This window comes from Diabrotica virgifera, chromosome 1 (genome assembly GCF_917563875.1).
Source record: "Diabrotica virgifera virgifera chromosome 1, PGI_DIABVI_V3a".
Taxonomy (NCBI): domain Eukaryota; kingdom Metazoa; phylum Arthropoda; class Insecta; order Coleoptera; family Chrysomelidae; genus Diabrotica; species Diabrotica virgifera.
The window spans coordinates 313,347,528-313,372,302 of record NC_065443.1 but is presented as its reverse complement, the minus strand read 5'-3'; the positions used below and the strand labels follow the sequence as shown (position 1 = coordinate 313,372,302).

Here is a 24,775-nt window from a genome sequence, read left to right as displayed (position 1 = left end):
CTGGATCTGCAGTAACTCTTTCTGGGTACGGCTTCTGACCGTTATTTTTCTGGATACGGCTTCTGACCTGTATTTTTCTGGTTACGGCTTCTGACCGTTATTTTTTCTGGATACGGCTTCTGACCTGTAGTTTTCTGGATACGGCTTCTGACCTGTATTTTTCCGGTTACGGCTTCTGACCGTTATTTTTCTGGATACGGCTTCTGACCGTTATTTTTCTGGATACGGCTTCTGACCTGTATTTTTCTGGTTACGGCTTCTGACCGTTATTTTTCTGGATACGGCTTCTGACCTGTATTTTTCTGGTTACGGCTTCTGACCGTTATTTTTCTGGATACGGCTTCTGACCTGTATTTTTCTGGTTACGGCTTCTGACCGTTATTTTTCTGGATACGGCTTCTGACCTGTAGTTTTCTGGATACGGCTTCTGACCTGTATTTTTCTGGTTACGGCTTCTGACCTGTAGTTTTCTGGATACGGCTTCTGACCTGTATTTTTCTGGATACGGCTTCTGGCCTGTAGTTTTCTGGATACGGCTTCTGCTTCGCTCTGGTTCTGTTCTCCCGGGCCTAGTGTCGTCTATTTGCTACTGATTTCGATTGGTGTGGACTGTACTTGTAGGCCTCCTTTTTTTCTCGATAAGGACCATGTGTAAATACGTAGGATGTAAAAGACGTGAGTAGCGATAAATACGTTTATTGATATAGACGAACACAAGGATATATTTCAATCCCGGGAGAACCGCCGAACACTGTAACTGATAAATGATACGCGATTAGCTGAAGACTGAATGAGAACTCTCTTTCTAGGCCCAAGAGCCTAGTTTTATAGAAGCTTAAATTGGGTCATAGGTGACGCTAGTCCCCCGTGATTTGTATATCTAATTAAGGTAAATAATTCTACTTTTGTCAGCAGTTTCGTGACATTTCCAAATTATATTGTTGATAATTGACCAATTTGTATCTAAACTAATTAATCTACGTGCGTGAATATAAAATAAATAAATTCGTGCGGTCTACTGGGTGATAAAATAATTCTGTTCAATATCGAATATGAATTCTGAATATTTATTATTGGACAATAATAAAATACTAGTTCACGAAAGGGATGTCAAAAATAGATGGAGAAAGTACTTTGACAGCTTATTAAATGAAGAATTTGACAGACAGCCTGTAGAGTCAACGGAGACAGTAGCAGCAATGGTCACCAAAATAACCAACGAGGAAGCGGTTGGCTCAAGCGCTTCAAAAAATAAATAAAGGAAAAGCGGTAGGACCAGATGATATTCCTGGGGAAGTATGGAGAGCATTGGGAGAGACCGGAACAAGGTGGCTAGCAGGTCTATTTAATAGAATTATGGAAGTTGGACAAATGCCAGACGAATGGAGAAGCAGTATACTGGTACCTGTTTACAAAAACAAGGGAGATATACAACAATGTACAAACTACAGGACTATAAAACTGCTTAGCCACACCATGACATGAAAATATGGGAAAGAGTAATTTTGATAGACGGATACGTGAAGAGACCGAAATATCCGAGAATCAATTTGGCTTTATGCAGGATAGATCAACAACAGATGCAATTTTCATTATAAGGCAGTTGATGGAAAAATACAGGAGTAAAGAAACAAACGCTCATATGGTATTCATTGATCTTGAGAAAGCATATGATAGAGTTCCTCGAGAGTTTCTGTGGTGGGTACTCAATAAGAAAGGAGTCCCTGGTGAATATGTAAAGATTGTGAGGGATATGTATGAGGGAATAACGACTAGTGTTAGGACAGGTGTGGGAGAGACTGATAAATTTCATGTGAAAGTAGGATTGCACCAAGGCTCTGTGCTTAGTCCGTATTTATTCTCATTAGTTTTGGACCAGATAACAGCGAAACTACAGGGTAACATTCCATGGTGCTTAATGTATGCTGATGATGTCGTGTTAGTAGGAAATAGTGAAAGAGACTTGGAACAAAAACTGGAACAGTGGAGACAAGCTCTGGAGGAAAAAGGTTTAAAACTTAGTAGGACAAAAACAGAGTATTTGAAATGTTCATTTAGAGATGGAGCTACTACAAATAAAATGGTATCTTTGGATGGTGAAATGATTGTGAAAAGCAATAGTTTTAAGTACCTAGGATCGGTATTACAGAGTAATGGAGAAATAGATAGAGATGCATGCAGTAGAATTAGGGCTGGATGGATGAAGTGGAAAGAAGCGAGTGGTGTGTTGTGTGACAGAAAAATTCCAATGAAGCTGAAGGGAAAATTCTATAAAACAGCCATAAGACCGGCTATGATGTACGGAACTGAATGTTGGGCAGTGAAAAAGAAAGAGAAAGAACGAATGCATGTGGCGGAAATGAGAATGCTTAGATGGATGAGTGGAGTGACAAAGAAGCATAAATTTAGAAATGAGTATATTAGGGGAAGTCTAGGTGTGGCACCGATTGATGCCAAATTGAGAGAGCATAGGTTAAGATGGTTTGGTCATGTTCAACGTCGAGACGTTAATCACCCAATACGAAGAATAGCTGAAGTGCAGATTCCTGGAAGGAGTAGGAGAGGAAGACCAAAGAAGACCTGGGGGGAGACGATAAGGCAGGACATGTTGGTAAAGGGGATTAACATTGGTATGACCCAAGATAGAATTGTGTGGAGAAATGCAATTAGGGAAGCCGACCCCGCATAGGGATAAGGCAAAGAGAATGATGATGATGATGATGAAGTATACCTAGCAATACATATTAACAATATTAACTAGCAGAAGCAGCAATATTATATTTTTGGTTAAATATGATAATTCTGTTACATTATGCGGTTTTTGTTAGTTGTGTTTTTTTTGTGGTTAAAATAATCTTACCGCTATAGGCTTCCATAAGAAACTAAAAAACGCTGTGGCAGTTCCAGTGATACCAAAGAATGTGTAGGGTCCATCAAGACCTAGGACTTGTGGAACATATACGGAATTAAAGCAAACAAAATTTGCAATATCCTGAAAATAAAAAAAATGTTAAATCTTGAATGGGTTCAACTTAAAGATGCTCTACAAAGTTTAAAGAGCGAAACCGGTCGTCGGAAGTTACAATAAAGATTGAGAGTAAGTCTGACTTTTACTTCATTTAAAAAAAATGTTATATGACTTGTTATATTACGATGTTTGATTTTGTCAGAACGTTTATTCGTTCGTACGCGAAATTTGTTATTTTTGGCACCCACACAATCCTATACTAGCTTAGAATAATTTAACCTCTACAGAATTGAGTGCCTTAAGCGCTGTCTGGCTATCTGTGAAGAGGGCAACGGAACGGTAGAAATCGGTTCTTTTCTGCTCTTCTATTTCTTACATATCTCTTGCTTTATCTTTACTAAGTATATCCACTTATGTGGTATATTATGAACCCTCTGTATAAATCATAATTTAAATATGATGTTATTAACCTTTAGGGTATTGAACATACATAAAAACAATAGCTTATAGTTTGTATCACATGTTTATTACGAGTGAACTTGAACTATATTTGTTATGGTTCAGATAGGTATAAAAACACGCTGAGCAATCAGTATGGATATAGATATACAAATAATTATTAGAAGTTAGTATGTAGTAAGGCGAGGCGCTATGAATCATTAATGTTATTGTTTAGATATTGGATACCAGTGAATAAAATATAGTGTATAGTAAGACGTGTTTAGTCTTTTTAATTAATTAGAACCAGAAGGCAGTAACAACACACTATTTAATACACACTCCTACACTCTCCGATGATTTTGAGGCATCAGTGTAACAGATATCTTCCACTTGTATGGGTACACCTTCCTTCCAGTCTTCCCTACCTGGTATATTAATTTTTAATTTATTGTCAAAGCCATATTTCTTAGCTCTTGCATCGATGGGTTACCAAATTACAATACCTGCTTTCAGCTTCTCGATTAACTTTCTATTGACCATGGCATGCTGACATATAATATAAATTTTCATAAACCAGTTTTAAGCCGTTTTAAAGCAATATTGTTATTCGGTTTTGTTTTGTAACTTTAACCCCTCGTAACTATCTCTGGATGCACTTTTGTGTATAGATAAGTTAGGCCAAAATTACTTATTTTCATCCCTAAAAATCGTGGTATAATTGATCCCTATCTTGTGGTGGTACCCTGTATATAGGGTGAGGCAGATAACTGGCCTATTAGAAATATCTCGAGAACTAAAGGCAACAGAATCATGAAATGTTGTTCTGAAGCTATTTTCTTGTGGCATTTTTATAATCAAGTATATTCAAATGGGAAATAAGCCACAATTTTACCTAAAAATGATTTTATTAACGTTTCGACGCCCAAGTCGGGTGTCGTTGTCAAAATACAAAATAATACTAAATAAACAAAAATGTTGTTGCTTAGTAAAAAATTCTTCTAATAATTTATTTAATCTGACTCATTTATATAGTAAAGTCGTCCCAGGAACGCAACTCATCAATATTGGCAATATCATTTTAAAGTCGTCTACTTTAAAATGTATAATACGTGTCTAAATTGCCGATATAAATGAGTCAGATTAAATAAATTATTAGAAGAATTTTTTACTAAGCAACAACATTTTTATTTATTTAGTATTATTTTGTATTTTGACAACGACACCCGACTTGGGCGTCGAAACGTTAATAAAATCATTTTTAGGTAAAATTGTGGCTTATTTCCCATTTGAATATACTTGATTAGAATCATGAAAATTGGAATAAAGAAATTTTGAAGGATGATCTATTAAATGAAAATATTTTCATCTCTTTGCAACTTCCGGTTATACCGGAAGTTGCTTATAACTTCGTTTTTTTTAAATGGGACACCCTGTATATTTTTATATTTTTGGATTCTCTTCGATGTCTTCTTTCTTAAAATATGAGGTTTTGTAATATGATAAAAGATAATTACGTTTTTTTATTAATTTCCTAGCAACATTCACACCCTGTAGAATTGTAGTAGTTTGACATCTAAAACTCCACTTACGTTCAAATGATTTTTAATATACTCTACTATTGTTAAGAATCATTAGTATAGCTAAATTTTTAATTTTAGTATACAGGGTTGGTCGAAACTCGGAATGAGTATTTTCTGAGTTTTCTTAAATAGAACACCCTGTATTTTTGTATTGTAATGAAATGATATTTTATAGAACTTTTTTATTTCTTAAGCATTCCCTATACCTATTTGCTCTAATTTGTGGGTTATTGGTGATTCAAGCTAAATATTAATTGCACCAAAAAATACGTACCTATAATTTTATTAGGTTGGCCGTGAAAATACTCAATCCCAAATAATTTTTCAGAAATAAATATATATTAATCCAGAGTGGTCCTTAAAATTACCAATAATGGTTTAGCTATCAAAATACCTACGAAGTTAAGATTGTTGGTGCGATTAACAATTAAGCACAAATTAAAGCAGTTAGGTATAGGGAATGCTTAAGAAATAAAAAAGTACCATAAAATATCATTTCATTACAATACTAAAATACAGGGTGTTCCATTTAAGAAAACTCAGAAAATACTCATTCCGAGTTTCGACCAATCCTGTATACTAGAATTAAAAATTTAGCTATACTAATGATTCTTAACAATAGTAGAGTATATTAAAAATCATTTGAACGTAAGTAGAGTTTTAGATGTCAAACTACTACAATTCTACAGGGTGTTAATTTTGCTTTGCAATTAAAAAAAATATGTAATTATCTTTCAAAATACCCTGTATAATATTACAAAACCTCATATTTTAAGAAAGGAGAAATCGAAGAGAATCCAAAAATGTAAAAATATACAGGGTGTCCCATTAAAAAAAACGAAGTGATAAGCAACTTCCGGTATAACCGGAAGTTGCAAAGAGATGAAAATATTTTCATTTAATAGATCATCCTTCAAAACCTCTTTATTCAAATTTTCATGATTCTGTTGCCTTTAGTTCTCGAGATATTTCTAATAGGCCCTTTATTTGCCTCACCCTGTATAAAGATAAGTAAGTAGTCGAAAAAATTTTTGATCAGTTTTTTTTGTCCAGAAGTATACTGTTAACCCACAGTTAATAATTCAAACTAACAGTGACTTTGCACGATTAAAAATACCTGTCACACTGCCAGGAAGTCTCTTAGAATTTCCATTTTGGGAGTTGCCACTCACCAGAACTACCCAGATAGCATGCAATATTCCTGGGACATTCTCTCAATGTCCTGAAAAGAATATAAATATTCCGAATATTCCAGGAATATCGGCCGAATATATATATCTTGGACGAATATTCTGTGAATATTCCCAACAGAATATCCATAGAACAATACTATGAGTAAATTCTAAGAATATTTCTCGATGAATATTCTTCAGTAGCACATCCTTAGAATATCTCTCGAGGAATATTCTTTGGGAGCAGATCCCCAGAATATTCTTTTAAGACATTTCTAAAAAGCTAAATAGTAAAGGGCCATGTGTACATAGTGAAAAACCGAAGAAGAATTGACGGTCGTGCTGTCTGCTGTCAAACTTTTTCAATGGAATAGCACAAGTGTATAATGATGTTTATGAAAAAGAAGCAAGTTTAATACTTAATAGTTGTAGCTTTGTTTTAATCACGTCAAAACATAAACAAGAGAACAAATCAAGTATCTATAATCACTCCATGGTGTATTCTTTGATGTAACACGTGTAACACCATTGGGTGCGTTCGGACGACCACAGCGGCTGGATAGCTGAGCCAGCAGTAGCTGTCAGACGTCACCGCTGGAAGCCAGCCGCTGAGAGATTTACTAAGCTTTCCCTATCACGGCTGGATGCAACCACTCAGCCGATTTCTGCTGCCAGCCAGCCGCTATGGTCGTCCGAACGCACCCCATTGTTCCATGATCATTTTGGCGGCATCGGCTTGTGGCCAATACATGAGGCAGTGTTAGAAAGCCAGACAGAATTTGTACTGTTTAACAAAGCTCACATTAGAGCTAGTAAAGCGTGCAATAGCCAGAATTACAAATCAGATAAAGAAACTGTGTTACCACAAAAGAGACCTCCTAAACCAAGGAAAATAGTGAGCAGTAGTAGTGAGCAGGACCACAGCATAATAAACGAAACCAGCAAGGACACTCCCTGATGCCGCATTTGAAGTTGAAAAGTACAGGGTCGCCATTTTTCGCGTAGTACATCTCAGTGGTGATGTGATGTGTTGGTTCACGTAGTACATCAGTGTTGCCGATGTCACCAACTTTATTACCCGTAAGAGATTCTTTTTGAATAATTTCTGGAATTTATGCAAAAGATTAACAATACAATCGCCATTCATCGTCAATATTTTGTGTTATGTCCCAATTATTGACATAATTCCCACAGGCATACGTATAAAATTATGTTTAAAAATATGAATGTCATAAAAGTTAAGTAAATCTGATAATTATGTACAAATCGGCAACACTGTCGATTTTCTACATTGTCTGTACTACGCACAAAATGGCCGACGATCTGCGCAGTAATAGTGCGCGAACTTTTCCCGCCTACTAGTGTGTCACTGCTGTTGCGTTTTCTATGCTGTGGCAGGACTCAGATGGGTCAGATCTGGTTTTTGAACATTCATTTCCTAGTAAGTTGTAAAATTAAAAAGGTGTTATTATAAATTTTAATTTTGTAATTCTATTTTATTGCAGAGTCTAAGAAAGAACAACATGAAAAGTGTACCCCATCTAAATCAAGTGAGCACATTTTTAATAATAAAATAAGTTTTATGAGGTGATGATTCATTTTAACTTGCTGTACTGTAAATATAATATATGATATGAACTCATAGTGTTATAGTCACTTGCATATATCTACCACCAAAGCAAGTGAACTGACAAACGTACCGTTCGACAGATTGGAGTACAAATTCAAGTGCTGTGGCACATTCTTTAATGTGTATTTTTACATAAGCTTTATTTATAACTATGATCTTTTAGGAACTCATCCAAATATTGGATTAGAAAACAAACAGGAAGTAAAAACCGTGCAAGATACTTCCAAACCCACACCAACAAGTAAGTTATTTTCTAATTGTTATTGAATTTCTAAAATTAAAGACCATTCACATTGTGCTTAAGTACTAATTTCAGTTTATGTATTGGCTGTAAATCAACTTTACAGATGTTAAACTGATTTTTTAACAATTAAAAAAATTGATGGTTTGCGTGAAAACAATATGAATTGTTAACAAAAAGTACGGCTCAATACTACAGTGAAAGCACCTATGTAGTTGCTATTTGGTCAGTAATTTTGATTTTTGTTTTAGATGCCAATGCTCAAGAAACTGCAATTTCATATTTAATAAGAATAAAAAGAACGTTAGAATTACAAGAACAAAAACTTAGTGAAATTGACAGAAAAGTGGATGAATTGTCCACTATAATCAGAGGGCAACAAAAAAGTACAGATATACCTGATGATGAAGTTCATAAGAAATTACCTCTATCCACCTTAGAAGAACTAGGAGACGTTGAAAAGCTACTAGAAAATGCTACAAATCTAGACAACTTTGTGAGTGATATTCTTATATTTTTAAAATTTTTCTGAGACTTTGTATTGAAAATATTCAATGTTTATATTCTGACAATTTTTATTTGAGTACGATTCATCTGTATCTATATCAAAAGGAGATTCAAGCGCATTCTCAACAATGAATCACACTCAAATAAAAATTGTTAGACTACAGTTAGAAATCTAATAAGTGACTGTCTGTAGGTTATTTACATGCGTCAGGTGGGAGGTTTTGATTACAAGGAAAGTGTCAAGAGATGCTTGAAAAAAACCTTCAATGATCAATTAGCAGTTATCTACAGTTTTCAAGGTCATAAGGGGAAAAATCCCTTTAATAAGACTCTAATTTGCACTGCCGTAATAAGTGAGTATATATTTTGTTAAAATTTGACAGTTTTGTGTAGAAATAAATCAGATTATTAAACAAGTTTATCAAAAATAATATTCCTCAGTATTATAAGTTTGTTTTATGACCGTCAAATTTTATTTAATTCATTTACTGGGAATCGGTCAGGAATATAAAAAAATTCTGTTGTTTCTGTACATTTCGGTTTATTTTAATTTAAACCCTATTCAACAGTTTGTCACCTCATAGAGGTTATATAGTCGTTAGTGGTTTCGTGTGTCAAATATAAATAAATAAATATAAATATATTTGACACACGAAACAACTAACGACTAACCTCTATGAGGTGACAAACTGTTGAAAATGGTTTAAATTAAAATAAACCGAAACATACAGAAACAAAAGAATTTTTTTATATTCCTGACCGATTCCCAGTAAATGAATTAAATAATAATTCCTCAGTATTTATTTTAAATAGAACTCACAGCGAATATTAAAGGAGCAGGCTAAATTTAGAGTTACCAGAAGGCAGCAATTTTCTTAAAATAATACTTGTCATTGATTGTTTCTACATAGAACTTGAAATATGTTTCCCTGTATATAAAGATTTAGTCAAAATAATTAAATACTCTAATGAAAGTTCTTCAACCTACTACAATTGAAAGCGTGAGATAGATAGATAGAAATTTTGGTGAGTTAAAATTGATGTATCAAGTCAAAATCGGAAATACTGTAGCTGTTTTGTAGTACATGACAGGCTATTTTTGACTACCTATTCCATGAACTTTTATTTGGCAATTTTATATGTAGTAGGGCCATAATACTACATAAAATTGATAAAAGTTTATACATTATTTCCGATTTTAACTTGATACAGTTTACCCAAATAAGCCGGTCATAGTGTATTGGAACTTTCTTATGCAGGGTGCGGCAGGTAAACTGCCGGTTAAAAAGATCTCGAGAATTAAAGATCACTGAAAACTCAAAATTGATATGTACCCTGCATTGATATGTATGTTTCTTATGCACACTGCATAAGAAAGTTCCAATACACTATGACCGGCTTATTTGGGTAAACTGTATCAAGTTAAAATCGGAAATAATGTATAAACTTTTATCAATTTTATGTAGTATTATGGCCCTACTACATATAAAATTGCCAAATAAAAGTTCATGGAATAGGTAGTCAAAAATAGCCTGTCATGTACTACAAAACAGCTACAGTATTTCTGATTTTGATCATAGGGTGATAAAAATCAATAATTTTAAATTCTAGGAATTTTTTGTTTTATCAGTATTTTGATTATTGTTCAAAATAGCTTACATGTTCCTATCTTAACTTTTTATTTACTATCCATTGCCATTTAATTAAAACAAATACAGGATGGTCAAAAATTCGGAATTCTCGACTACCCTGTATTTGTTTCAATTAAATGTAAATGTATAGTAAATAAAAAGTTAGGATAGGAAAATGTAATCCGTTCTGACCAATAATCAATACTTTTAAAACAAAAAATTCCTAAAATTTAAAAATATCGATTTTTAACACCCTATATCTTCGGAACTATTCACCTTTTGACTTAAATGTGATAGATCAGTGAAATCAGCTCCTAAAGGACAATCTAAAAATGCCATAAAATTCAAGATGTCCCATTAAAAAAAACAAAGTTATAACCAACTTCCGGTGTAACCGGAAGTAGCAAAAGGATGCTGATTTGTACTAAATAGTTCACCCTTGAAAATCCCTACATGCCAATTCTTAGTTTTCAGTGCCTTTTAATTCTCGAGATCTTTCTAACCAATGGTTTATCTGCCGCACCCTGTATAGATAATCCAAATATGAAAACTAAAATAAATATTTTTTTTAGAATCCATATTGAAACTACATATAGATTGTACATCTAAGGAAGTCGAAGTAGCCATAAGCAAATGGCTGACAAAAGCCAAAGAGAGGATGAAGAAAAACGAAGAACACACAATTAATTTTAATTTGGAAATAAAGAGTTAATTAATATTAGTTAATATTTTAATATTCTCATTCATATATTTCCCCAAATTGTGCAAAGGTCGCGTGCATACTGATACAGCAAACGCAATTATAGAAAATGTTCAGCGCAGTTTTTCTTTCTTGGTTAATAGAGCGAGTACACATTGGTGAAGCAATACAACCTACAACGTTTTGCTTTACCAATGTGTGTCCTATTAATCGAGAAGAAAAAACCGCTTCTAATACCATTACTCAAAAGTTTTGTTATTAATTATGTTTTTGCTTTATCTGTGTGCACTCGGCCTAATTTACATAAAATATTACTGCAGTGCAAAATGTGCATGCGAATATTCTTTAAATATGTTACTTGGAAAGCCCAGAGAATATTTAAGGAATATCTAGAATATTCCCGATGGCATTGCCCCTTGAATGTGCGAGCCTGGATATTCATGGATCATTCAAGGAATATCTGCAATATTCATGGTATATTTTCTTGGAGTGCTTCCCCGAATGTACCTGTTTGAATGTCTTTAGGATATCCCGGTAATATCTGAAATATGCGTGGAATATCACTTGAAGATATTCTTTGAATGCGGAACGTTTATATGATATTCATAGAATATCTGGGATATTAGTGGAATATTCTCCAGAGATATCCGTCGGATATCGCTAGGACTGAACAAAATGCTGGTCCTAGGAATATTCTATAAAGAATATATATATCTAGGGGACATTCACTGAATATTCCATTATTCTTTTAGGACATTCTATGAATGTCCTATGAATCACATTTTGCTATCTGGGTAACGCCACCGGATGCTTAGAAATCTGGAATGGTGAAGGAGTCAGACAGATCCATCGTCTGCCATTTCCAAATTGCGGATTATAATTAAAGATTTTTTCGTGGCAGAAGCAGTGGCAGATCTAGAAATTTGCCTTGTGAGGGGAAATTTGCCTTAGGGGGAACTTCCAATGAAAAACGAACCAAAAGACATAAAAAAATAAACTCAGATTACATAAAAGACATAAATAATAACTTATAGGCATTAAGTTCCCTCAATTTTCCTTACTAGCGTGTTTATTGTGTTGAATTTGTCTTTCTGTGGTTTCGGTTTCATGTCAGCTAATACATTTTTATGTTGGAACAATTTTTTCTTTAATTTTGGACTTTGTTAGGGGGAAAATTAATTTCCTCATTTTCCTTCCCCGTAGATCCGCCACTGACCACATCTTTAGGATCTGTTTTATCGGGAACGTGCGTCGTCGTGAATAATGGTTGCAAGGATATATCATGTACATGTATACTAGATATATAAATAATCATAAACATTTAAATATTCATTTCAGTACTGTTTATTTTGCCACATACTGTATTTTCTCTTTCGTAAGAATATACCTATTCTATTTTTTTCCTGTAGGTACGTGTTATTATGCTTCATAGAATGAGTAACTAGTTATGTTCTTTATTTGACACGGCCATCGTACTGGAGACACAGCATAATAAATGCAACAGCAGTGACACTGACACACTAGAAGGCGGGAAAAGTTCGCGCACTATTATTGCGCAGATCGTCGGCCATTTTGTGCGTAGTACCAGACAGTGTAGAAAATCGACAGTGTTGCCGATCTGTACATAATTATCAGATTTACTTAACTTTTATGACATTCTGATAATAAATATTTTTTAATATAATTTTATACGTATGCCTGTGGGGAATTATGTCAATAATTGGGACAAAACACAAAATATTGACGATGAATGGCGATTGTATTGTTAATATTTTGCAGAAATTTCAGAAAATATTCAAAAATAATCTCTTACGGGTAATACAGTTAGTGCAATAACTGATATACTCTGGGCTAATTAGCAAAATACAAGGAAAAGTTATTTACCAGCAATTTTATTGCTGGAATCGAATCTTATTATTGTATGTATTAATAATATAGGTATGCAAAGTCCGCAGATAGTGTGCTACTTTTTTTATAAACAAAATGGCGCCCGAAAATCGTGTTTTTTTCAATTTTTGCTCTATAACTCCAAAGATTTTAACTTTACACCAAAAACACCCAAATAAAAATTCACCGCAATTAAATTCTGCATAGAGACGTGTTTTTCCCGATTCACTTCGAAGAAAACTTTCCCCGGAAAAAGCGGGTTTTTCCAACAAAATCTTTAATTTCAACTAAAATTTTAGATAAGTAATTGTTAATTAATAATTAAATAACTTGGTAATGTAAAAGCCCTTTTCGTAAAGATTATAATTCCAGAAGCCGATGGAAATTTAATCAACAGTTTAGCAACAATTGAATTGTTAATTAAAAATTTGCGGTCGCTATAATGACGACAATAAATATGGTGCATAAGAATAACTATGATTTTTTAATAAAAAGACACTATACAAATCTAATGTACTTTACAGAATTGAAATTGGATTATTTAAGCGGCCTCAGGAATATTTTAAAATTATAAACAATTTTTTGGCTTATAAACAAATAAAATATCTCGGGAACTATTAAACTAAATTAAATTATGAAAACGGTATTAGAAAAACAGCGCAGGATGCTTCTTTTAAAAGAAAAAACGTTTAATTATGAAGAGTGGTTCCTGAGATACAAGCGGTCAAAGTTGACCGGAATTTACGGCAAAGATATGAACAATAGGATCATAATTTTTAAACCATCACCTTTTTATTTTTGTCCTCTTTCTCCACACCAATTTTCATATCTTTAAAATACTCATAACATATATTATTATAATAAAAACTATCGATAATACGTGTGAAAATTGCCAAAAATAGCAAAATTCCAATCAAAAATTAGGTTGGAGAAAATGTAACCCTCAAAGTTCAAAATCGGTATACGTAAAAAAAATGCATTTTCTCGGCTTCCCATGGAGCAATTTCCTTCATTCTTCTTTTGTTCCCTAATAACTCGAGTAGAGCCATCAAACTAATGTATTATTAAATGTCAAACTTGCTTTTGTTTTGTTATAATAGATTAATTTATTTATAAGAACAGAAAACTACATATTTTTTCCAGTTGTAGGCTTTTTTTTAGATAAACTTACTCCAAGTGCACCTTTTAAAGTTAAAAACATAAATATTCTCATTTGAAAGCTGTATAGTTATTTAAACAATTTTTATTTAAACAAATTAAAATTTTGTGTTATAATAAGTAAATTAATTTATTATAACAAAACAAAAGCAAAATTGACATTTAATAATGCGTTAGTTCGATGACTCTACTCGAGTTACTTGGCAACAAAAAAAGAATGAAGGAAATTGCTCCATGGGAAGCCGAGAAAATGCATTTTTTTAACGTATACCGATTTTGAACTTTGAGGGTTACATTTTCTCCAACCTAATTTTTGATTGGAATTTTGCTATTTTTGGCAATTTACACACGTATTATCGATAGTTTTTATTATAATAATATATGTTATGAGTATTTTAAAGATATGAAAATTGGTGTGGAGAAAGGGGACAAAAATAAAATGGTGATGGTTTGAAAATTATGATCCTTTTTTTATAACTTTGCCGTAAATTCCGGTTAATTTTGATCGATTGTATCTCAGGAACCACTCATCATAATTAAACGTATTTTCTTTTAAAAGAAGCGCCCTGCCGCTGATTTTGGAATACCGTTTTTACAATTTAATTTAGTTTATATTTCCCGAGATATTTTATTTGTTTATAAGCCAAAAAATTGTTTTTAATTTTAAAATATTCCTGAGGCCGCTTAAATAATCCAATTTCAATTCTGTGAAGTCCATTAGATAGGTATAGTGTATTTTTATGAAAAAATTATAGTTATTCTTATGCATCATAATTATTGTCGTTATTGTAGCGACCGTAAATTTTTAATTAACAATTCAGTTGTTGCTAAACTGTTTATTCAATTTCCATCGGCTTTTGGAATTATAATCTTTACGAAAAGGGCTTCTACATTACCAAGTTATTTAATTATTGATTAACAATTACTTATCTAAAATTTTAGTTGAAAATTAAAAATTTTGTTGGAAAAAACCGCTTTTCCGGGGAAAGTTTTCGTCGAAGTGAATCGGGAAAAACACGTCTCTATGCAGAATTTAATTGCAGTGAATTTTTATTTGAGTGTTTTTGGTGTAAAGTTAAAATCTTTGGAGTTATAGAGCAAAAATTGAAAAAAAACACGATTTTCGTGGGCCATTTTGTTTATAAAAAAAGTAACACACTATCTGCGGACTTTGCATACCTATATTATTAATATATACAATCGTAAGATTCGATTCCAGCAATAAAATTGCTGGTAAATAACTTTTTCCAAAAATGGCCTATTCTCCGATAATCAGCCCAGACTAATACTGCACCAATGCAGAAATAAAAAAATCACGTTTTCTTAGATATCGTTGTCTGTCGACGTTTAAATGCGATGTGTCAGCAAATATTAAATTAGTGTTAGCAAAGGTGAAGGAGTAAAAGAATGTTACTCCTTTCAAACAGACAAAAAATGTTAAATTATTTTAATCACATAAAGTCTTCAATCAAGATGAGGATGAGGAAATATTATTTGAAAGCGTTCCAGATGTAGTTTTATTATAGTATAATTAGTGTAGGAAACAAAGGTTGAACCTTGCAAAATGGACACAAGTCCGGTTTTATTTTTTTTCTGGTATATCAAGGGGTGCTTATTATAAGACTAACTTTTTCTGAAAAAATTTCGCCCCGGAACCTCCCTTTTCACCCCTTTAAAGGGGGTAATTTGTGGTTTTTGCGGAACGTAGCCCTTCCTGTACCTTTTACAACAAATTTCTTTTATAGAAATATGAAGAGGACTATATTTTCTACGATTTATTTCCGACAGCATCTCTCTATCATCCACCGTTTAGCGGGGGTGGCGCCATAAATTTGACAAGTTTTTAAAAAAGATGTTTTTAAAAAATATATATTTTTCCCTAACTGTAACGGAAATTAAGAAGAAATCCTGCGGCAATTATTCAAAAATAATTGACTGATTTTTTGGTATAGGTTTCACTTAAGGGTAATTGCCCTTTTTTTAATTACAGGGTGTTACATTTTAAAAAACCTCTTTTTATACCATCTGAACCGTTTATGCTAGAGTAAAAAGACTTTCAGCGATTACCCATGTATTGGTGCTATTTACAAATTTGTATAATGCACCCCCATTTTTTCCCCGGAACCACCCAAAAAAAAAGAAGAATTAATAAATAAATTGATATTCTTGGAATCCTTCACACACAATGCCCTTTATTAATATGCTTCATATATCATTTTGTGCACGTTATTATTACCCATGCATGGACACCAAAAGCGATTTCCTAGTGAAACCCCTGTAGCAAAAAAAAATAAATAAAATGGGGGGTTGAAATTTTTGTATAATTTTGTTATAAGTCTTTTTGAATTAACAAGTTAAATAAAATAACTTTTTTCTTAATGTATTTTTATTACCCTTAGAAACAACCAACATCAAAAATTTTAACATAATTTTTGGCAAAATCTGATCATTTTACCAGTGGCTTAATATAATTTCATATAGTGACATCGGCAACACTGACGAACGAACACATCACATCACCACTGAGATGTACTACGCTAAAAATGGCGACTCTATACTTTTCAACTTCAAGGGCGGCATCGGGGAGTGTCCTTGCTGGTTTCGTTTATTATGCTGTGCTGGAGATCTTTCCTCTGGATCTTTTGCCCGCTACGTTGCCTTCAACTGGCTTTGTTCCATGTCTTCTCTTCTTCCAATTATATGTCTAAAATATCTATCTAGTATATTTTTGTTGATATTTGTAGCGAGTCTAATTTTTATGGTAAGTTCTGGTAGTATTTGATTATTTGTGCGATGTATGGTCCATGGTATGCGCAACACTTTACGGTAGAACCACATTTCAAGTGGCATTTGAAAGTTTGGCAAGTTTCAGAGTAGTATTTATGTCTGTAGTTTCCTGGTTGTTTCTTATCGCCATTTTTTTAATGATAAAATTAGCTGGTTTGTCCTTCATTCGTCTGGTATTTTATTGTGTCTTGTAATCTTGTAAATTAGTTTTGTCAGTTGATCCATCATTGTCGTTCAACCATATTTCAACAATATTTATATGGTACCTATCCCATCTTTATCTGTAGCTTTTCTGTTCGTTAGTTTTTCTTTACCTGCAGTTTTTTCACATGAAGTATAAAAGTGTTTCTTACTTCATGCATGCTTATGTGAACAACTTCTCCATTTATGGCAATTTCTGCTGTTTTTAATTCTCCACCATCAGTTGGTACTGTTGGGTAGATCGAGTAGCTTAACAGTACTGTTGCTTGTCCAAAACTCAAGTTGTTTCATTTGCGACCACATAGGGTTGTCCGAGTTCTCTTTGTGAAGACAGAACCATTGGGTACTTCCTGTTTGATAGTGCAATAAAAATAGTTTAATAATTAATAAGTATCAGTATCAGTATCATATTAATAAGTTTGAATCATTTAACTAGTCTAATGCTAACTCAAAGATAGCTTCTTCTTCTTCTTCTTCTTCTTCTTCTTCTTTTATTTTTCTTTTTTGTGTAGGTATAGGTACATGGCTCTGTCTGGTTTTCAATGTACCTCCAGTAAGTTGTCTTTCCATCGTTTTCGTGCTATTCCCACTGAACGTCTTTTTATTGGGAAACCGTCTCTCGCTATCTTTACTACCTACTCTCTCTGTTCTCATTCTACCCATTTTAACTCTTCTATTTCTTATCCAGTCATTGATGTTCTCCGCCTTGCATCTCCGTCTTATACAGTGCTAGTCAAAAGTCCGTACCCCCCCTCGTAACTTTTGAACGGTTATACTTATAATAGTGAAATTTGGAGGAAGAAAATGAACTGACGTATGCTTCTTAACTAGTCATGACAGGTGAAGTAAAAGTGACAGATGACTTTACAGCGCCACTGTGACAGATAATTTTAAATGGTACCCTATGGTAAGCGATACCTCGTTTGATAGGTATTGAAAATACCCATTCAGCTATACTAATTTTGTTTGAGTTTAAACTCATTTGTATGAATAAATGAAATAATATAAAATTGTAGTTTCGCATTTAATTAATAAAAATTCAAACCTCCGCCTATGGTTACTTGTCAAAAAGGTTGATGTTGACGTAAAAACTACTAGAGAGCTGAAAAATGTCAACTTTTTTGACAAAATAACCATGGGCGGACATTTGAATTTTTAATAATTAAATGCGAAACTACAAAGTTATATTTATTTCATTTATTCACCAAAATCAAAATCAAATTAAACCCAAAAAAATTAGTATGACTGAATAGGTATTATCAATACCTTTCAAATGAGGTGTCACTTGCCATAAAGTCCCATTTAAAATGATCTGTCACAGTGGCGCTGTAAAGTCATCTGTCACTATTACGTCACCTGTCATGACTAGTTAAGAAGCGTACGTCCGTTTATTTCCTCCCTCCAAATTTCACTATTATATGTATAACCGTTCAAAAGATACGAGGGGGGTACGGACTTTTGACTAGCACTGTATATGTACTTTTAGCTCTGTTAACATATATTTTTCTAGTTATTTTCATCTCTGCTGTTCCTAGCATTCTTTTGGTTCTCTCTGTGGTAGGTCGTATTTTTGACTCATATGTCATTATTGATCTTATAAATGTTTTGTAAATTCTGCCTTTAATTTCTTTCCCGATATTTTTATTTCTTCACATTGTTTCATAAAAAAATCGTATTTTTTGCACCCAGTTATTAATAATTAAATTAAAACGCTCACATTTCTGCAGAAAACGTGTATGTTTTCTTGCTATAGTTTATTAGTAGTAAAACTCGTTAAATACCTGGCTATTGCTAAGTTCTGAGAAATATTAATTTTCCTGGGCTATTACAATACTTTCTTTTATTTTGGTACATATCTGTCCTATAGTTCAGGCCAAAATATATCTAGGTTGCCAGGGAAAAAGAGTATAAGTCACAAACTGGCCAACATGAGTTATATACAAAAAATGAGTTAACATTGCATTTGTCACAGTTTCGTAAAAAGAACATAAGTCTTATTTGCTTTAAAATTCCATTTTACCCATTATGTCAAAACAGTATAACTATATAAGCCTGATACAATTATTATTACCTATAAGTCAATTTGTACTCTGCATAACTCTTTATTTTTGAACAAACTGACTTATACTCTTAGTACCTAACCTAAAAATTATTCAAGGTACTGGTACACTTTAGAAGAACAAAAATAATAATTTTTTCAAGAATTTTTTTCTCAGAACCTTTATTAAAAATGGACATAAAACTATTTATATATTAATATCTAACTCTTAGAGAGTACAAAATTATACCTTTTTCTTTTATGCACGTACACTAATATTATAGAGGGCACAAAAGTCGAAGCTTCGAAAAATGATGGTGGACAGTTAATATCAGGATTGGTAAATCTGAAACAAAAAAATCGTACGGCATTTGAAAAAGAAAGGTTTCTTACCTGACAATAATTTACCACAATTTGACCAAAAAATGAAAAATAAATGTTTTTTAACCATGAAAAACTAAAAGAAAACGGGCGATTTTTTCACAAATTTTTTTCAAATTTCGGTAAAATCATTGTTTTGCGGAATTTTTTACCAACGGTGGTGAATTGCCACGTAAGAAACCTTCCTTTTTCAAATGCCGTACAATTTTTTTGTTTCACAGATCCCAATCCTGATATTAACTGTCCGCCATCGGAACTACTTTTTTTCGAAGCATCGCATTTGGCGCCCTCTACAATATTAGTATACGGGCATAAATGAAAAAAGATATATTTTTTGTATTCTCTAAGAGTTAGATGTTAATATGTAAAAAGTTTCATGTTCATTTTTAATAAAGTTTCTGAGAGAAAAAATCTTGAAAAAAATGCTTATTTTTGGTCTTCTAAAGTGTACTAGTACCTTAAGCGTTGCGTTTAAATCGGAGAGTAAACCTTCCGCCCCGGAAAGGCCCAAAGTGTGATGCCTGGGTAAATCGGAGAGAAGAGGATTTGGGACTACTGATGAGGGGGAAAAAACCTCCGAAACCGGTATAGACTCTTCCTGCACTTTCCAATTTAACCAGAATATTATGCAGTTGCTGCACTTTCGTGTTGCAAAGAAATTGAAAATGTTGGAAAAAGAAATCTTTCTTGTTGGAACTTTTACCACGCTGAGCAGATGAGTTGTGAATTATTTAAAATTCTCTCATCTTAATTTCCTCGGCATCCTGTATGGTTTATAATTTTTGAAAATCTCAGGAGGTTGTAACCAAAGAAAGTGTTCCACCTGTTGTCAATCTGGTGGTATGGAAACGATATTTATTGTCGTTTTGTGTGCTACTTCGATTGATAACTTATTTTGTCTTTCGGTAGATGGCTCTAGTGCATCCGTGACATTTCTTTCTTTGCAATTCGGAAGGGCCCAAAGTGTGATGCCTGGGGAAATCGGAGAAAAGAGGATATGGGACTACTGATGAGGGGGAAAAACCTCCGAAACCGGTATAGACTCTTCCTGCACTCTCCGATTTAACCAGAGTATTATGCAGCTGCTGCATTTTCGTGTTGCAAAGAAATTGAAAATGTTTATATATTTTTACAAATAATATATGTTAATTTAGTTTAGTGGTCAATATAATATAAGTTATTAATTTTTTCTAAAGTAGCTTAGATATTACTTTGCTTCAAACTTACATTTAGCTAACATGTTATAAGTTTTTTTAGCAGATATTTAGTTTAAAATTTTTTTAGATGCGTTTTTCAAATAATAAAATGCTATTCCTCTAAAATTAAGATTTTTGACTTATATACACTTTTTCCTTGACAGCCTAGATATAAGCAACGAGCATGGCAGATGGCAGCGTGTCTCAGACTATAAATAACATTATTATTTGTTGTGAATATACGTACCAAAGCAAAAATTATGTAAGGAATAAACATTGTCTTTTAAGCTGATCGTCACTTCAACACTAACCACATGACATCATATCACAAACTATAATCACTTACGGCAATTAAATAGTACTTGTCTATAATAACTACATACTACTAACTACTTGCAGTAACGATATTATTTTTTTGGCCTAGGAACGATAATTTTTATTTTTATCAAGTATACATTGCCAGTCATTGTCAGTCGACAGTTATAGTTTTTGTATACGATAAAGCGATATGGGTTATCTAATAGATATAAAACCGAATGAATTTAATAAATTCCTTTAATTGAAACGATGAAGTATGATAATATACAGGGTGTTTTATTTGAAAAAAAGAAAAATTTGAAAATTAGGTGACAGGACAAATGTGCAAAGATATTAACAGATTTCTGATGTACGATCTGATATTTTATGATTTTCTTCTTCATATCTTTCGAAATTTCGAACAATTTAGGTACTCTAGACTAGAGCTTTAAAAGCAAATGAGCCTGCGATGTAGAACTGAAGATAAGAATAGCAATTATTGTTAAAATTGCTTTTAGCAAATTTAATAACTATCTCCTCCAGCGTGAAGTTCCTTTATACCTTCGAGTACGGGTCCTAAAATAACTCTACTTGATGTACGGAAGTGAGGCGTAATCAGTGGCGGTCTCAGAGTCAGATTTTGGGAGGGGCGATGGTCTGTTGCATGGGGGTCTGGGGGTGCAGCCCCCCAGCCGGAAAGGGGGTCCGGAAAATTTTTAAAAATATGGCAAGATTTTGAAAGTGTTAAAGGCATTTTATTCATTTGAACAGTTGATGGACCGAATATGGACTGACTGTCACTTAGTGGTTGTGACGAACGGAGAAAAAGGAAAATCACTTATTATTATTACAATTAGTATGAGTGGAAACAGTTTTACACTACAATAAAAAATAAAAAAGCTAGCCACTAAAGCTTGTTGTAAATATTGTTCGGCTAACTTACAAATAAAATATTCAAAATATAATTGTATTCTTGTGATTGTATCAAAAACCAATTTAGAACTATTGAAAACAACTCAAAGTCTAATAGAAAAGGTTTGTGGGTGATAGTATTTTTCAATGGCAAGCCTCTGAAGCAAGTCTCATCTTTCTAAACCTTTGACGATTTAGGTGGTTTTACTTTATCACGAACAAACGTCAAACTTCAGAGGTTTGGTCTGACAATGTTAGTTTTACGCTTGAATTGAAAGAGCTCAAAACACATTTTACTTTTATAATGTTAAAATTTACAATAAATATACAATACAAATTAGTCTATTAGAATGGAAAAAACTGAGTGGAAAATAGAGTGTTGCCACTGCTACTGTGACTTCAACGACAACATTACAGAAACGTCACTGTACCGTATTTGATGTTGTTATGTTACAATGTTGATATGTTATATCAAAACTAACCGTAGGCTATTAAAATAATCTGCCTACGGACGTTTTCACACTGTTAGATTATTTTGTCCAATAATAGCAATGCATTAGTTCGATGTCACACAAACTAAGGTTTCTGGGGGGAAGGGGGGCGATCGCCCCCGTCGCCCCCCCCTTGAGACCGCCACTGGGCGTAATCACTTCCGTACTGATATGTACAGTGTTAGAAGGTTGTAATAAAATATGCTTGGTGGTTAAGATACGGTGCCTTTGGTCCTTAATTAGTTAATACGTTTAATAAAACTTCTCCAACCTGACTTCATTATACTTTATTTACTGGTATTCGAAGTGTGAGTATAAACATCAACATTAGTAGCGATCTAGGCCAACAGCCTGTCGCAATCACCTTTACATTCTTCTTTACGTGCCATCTCCGCGACGAAGGTTGGCAATCATCATTGCTATTCTGACTTTTGACACTACAGCCCGAAAGAGTTCAGTTGAGCTGCATCCAAACAATTCTCTGAGATTTCTCAGCCAGGACATTTTTCTCCTACCTATGCTGTGCCTTCCTTGAATCTTTCCCTGCATAATTAATTTTAGGAGTTCATATCTGTCACCACGTGTTATATGACCCAAGTATTGAAGTTTTCTTATTTTGATGGAATCCAGTATCTCCGTTGTTCTGTATTCTCCTTAGTACTTCCTCATTGGTTATTCTGTCTGTCCATCATTCTTCGATACGTCCACATCTCAAATGCTTCCAATCTATTGAGCCATTGTTTATTGAGAGTCCAAGTCTCCATACCATACAAAAGAACAGAAAATACATATAACATTTTAGTACTCACTTTCTAAGATTTAGGCTGAGGTCTCTACTACATAATATTTGTTTCATATTAGTGAATGCACTTCTAGCCTTTTCTATTCTAATTCGGATTTCTTTGGTATAATCGTTTGTTTCACTAATATTTGTCCCTAAATAGTTATAATTCTGAACTCGTTCTATCCTCTTATTATTTACGTGTAGATTGATGTTTCTAATATTTTTCTTTGAGATAACCATGAATTTCGTTTTCTTTATGTTTAGTGACAGACCAAATTCTTCACTCGTTGCAACAACCTTATCTAAAATTCTTTGTAGATCTGTAATAGTATTGTGTCATCGGCGCATCTAATTTCACATATGGGTAGGTCATTTATTTTTATGCCTGCTACTTCATCTTCTAATGCTTTTTTGAATATATCTTCTGAGTATGCATTAAACAGTGATGGCGACAAGACACAGCCCTGTTTAACGCCTCTTTTGATTTTTATTTTATTGGTGTTTCAATTATTTATTATTATGACAGCTTCTTGTTCATAATACAGATTATTTATTATTCTTATATCCCGTGTGTCGATGTTCTTTGTTCTTAGTAGTTTTATTAACGGATTATGTTTCACCTTATCGAGTTCCTTGTTATAATCTAGGAAGCAGACATAGATGTGCTGGTTTACATCTAAACATCTCTGTATTAGCACATTTACTGCAAATAATGCTTCTCTGGTTTCTTGAGCATTTCTAAATCCGAACTGAGTTTGTCCAATGTCTTGTTCTAAGTTTTTGTATATTCTACGATGAATAATCTTTAGAAATACTTTGAGTATGTGGCACATTAGACTGATGGTACGGTGTTCGCAACATTGTCTGATAATAAATTCACAAAATTGTCACCTTTATATTGATAAATAATAATTACAATAATAAACTACAGGGTGTTTGGTAGGTCGATGGAAATTTTTTAAGGGATAATAGGGGACGCCATTTGCAACATTTTTTGCTAATAATAAGGTTTCCGAAATAAAGTTAAATTTGTCAATATTCGAAAATAAGGCTGCTCGTCTATTTTATTTTAAAAAATAATTATCTAAGCGAGATACTTCCCTGACATACAAAATGCCTTACGTATTACTTGCTCAGATTGCAAAAACCCTTCCTTGTTAATGCAACTCCAAACACAATTCGGATGTCAAAACAGTAAAACCTTAGACAAGGAAAGAGAGAGGACAAGTAATCTATGACCAAAAGTGAAGCCAAACCGACACCAGAGATTTTGATCATCGACGTATCTTTGGGGTATTGTTATGCATTGAGTATTTAAAATAAAAACATGAAATGTATTTAAAATGAAGAATTTGTGTACGGTAAGGGCCGGTTGTTCGAACGCTAATCAACAATGATCATTATCAAATAATTAATTACTGTCAATGTCAATTGTTAAAACATAATTAATTACAATTCTGAGACTATAATCAATTAATATAACAATAATTATTAACATAATTAATAATAAATCTCATAATTTTAATTAATTATGTTTTCAGCAACCCAAACAATGTTGACATTGACAGTTTTGGTGACAATAATTAAATATTTAATAATGATCATTGTTGATTAGCGTTCGAACAACCGGCACTAAATGTTTTATTAAGTTGCTCATATTACGTACATATGTTTCAATACATACTACATATGTTTTTATTACGAATTTTAGATGATGATTTACTTTATTTTCTATGAAATTTTAACCTTCAACGAACACCCACCACTGGCAAC

The 24,775-nt window shown here is 33.1% G+C and overlaps 2 protein-coding genes across 2 annotated transcripts in view; one reads left to right on the top strand and one right to left on the bottom strand.

The window, feature by feature from the left end:
- Positions 1–21,040, bottom strand: part of LOC126886244 (uncharacterized) — a 32,660-nt gene extending 11,620 nt beyond the window's left edge. Inside the window, exons 1-2 of the mRNA XM_050653112.1 lie at positions 20,766–21,040; positions 2,861–2,992 (exon numbers count right to left, since the gene is read on the bottom strand). Of these exons, the coding sequence (XP_050509069.1) occupies positions 2,861–2,992; positions 20,766–20,795 (162 nt within the window). The 5' untranslated portion in view covers positions 20,796–21,040. The remainder of the gene's footprint in view (positions 1–2,860; positions 2,993–20,765) is intronic.
- LOC126886265 (uncharacterized) lies at positions 7,533–10,891 on the top strand. Its single transcript, XM_050653137.1, has 6 exons — positions 7,533–7,602; positions 7,667–7,711; positions 7,955–8,032; positions 8,284–8,528; positions 8,733–8,892; positions 10,743–10,891. Exons 1-6 carry the CDS (start codon positions 7,548–7,550, stop codon positions 10,880–10,882), a joined length of 723 nt encoding a protein of 240 aa, XP_050509094.1. The 5' UTR covers positions 7,533–7,547; the 3' UTR covers positions 10,883–10,891.
- Positions 21,041–24,775: the final 3,735 nt, after the last annotated feature.

Coding starts and splice junctions, on each gene's coding strand:
- LOC126886265 (XM_050653137.1), top strand. CDS start 7,548: ATGCTGTGGCAGGACTCAGATGGGTCAGATCTGGTTTTTGAACATTCA. Junction 7,603..7,666: donor TTTTGAACATTCATTTCCTA/GTAAGTTGTAAA, acceptor ATTTTATTGCAG/AGTCTAAGAAAGAACAACAT. Junction 8,893..10,742: donor AATTTGCACTGCCGTAATAA/GTGAGTATATAT, acceptor TATTTTTTTTAG/AATCCATATTGAAACTACAT.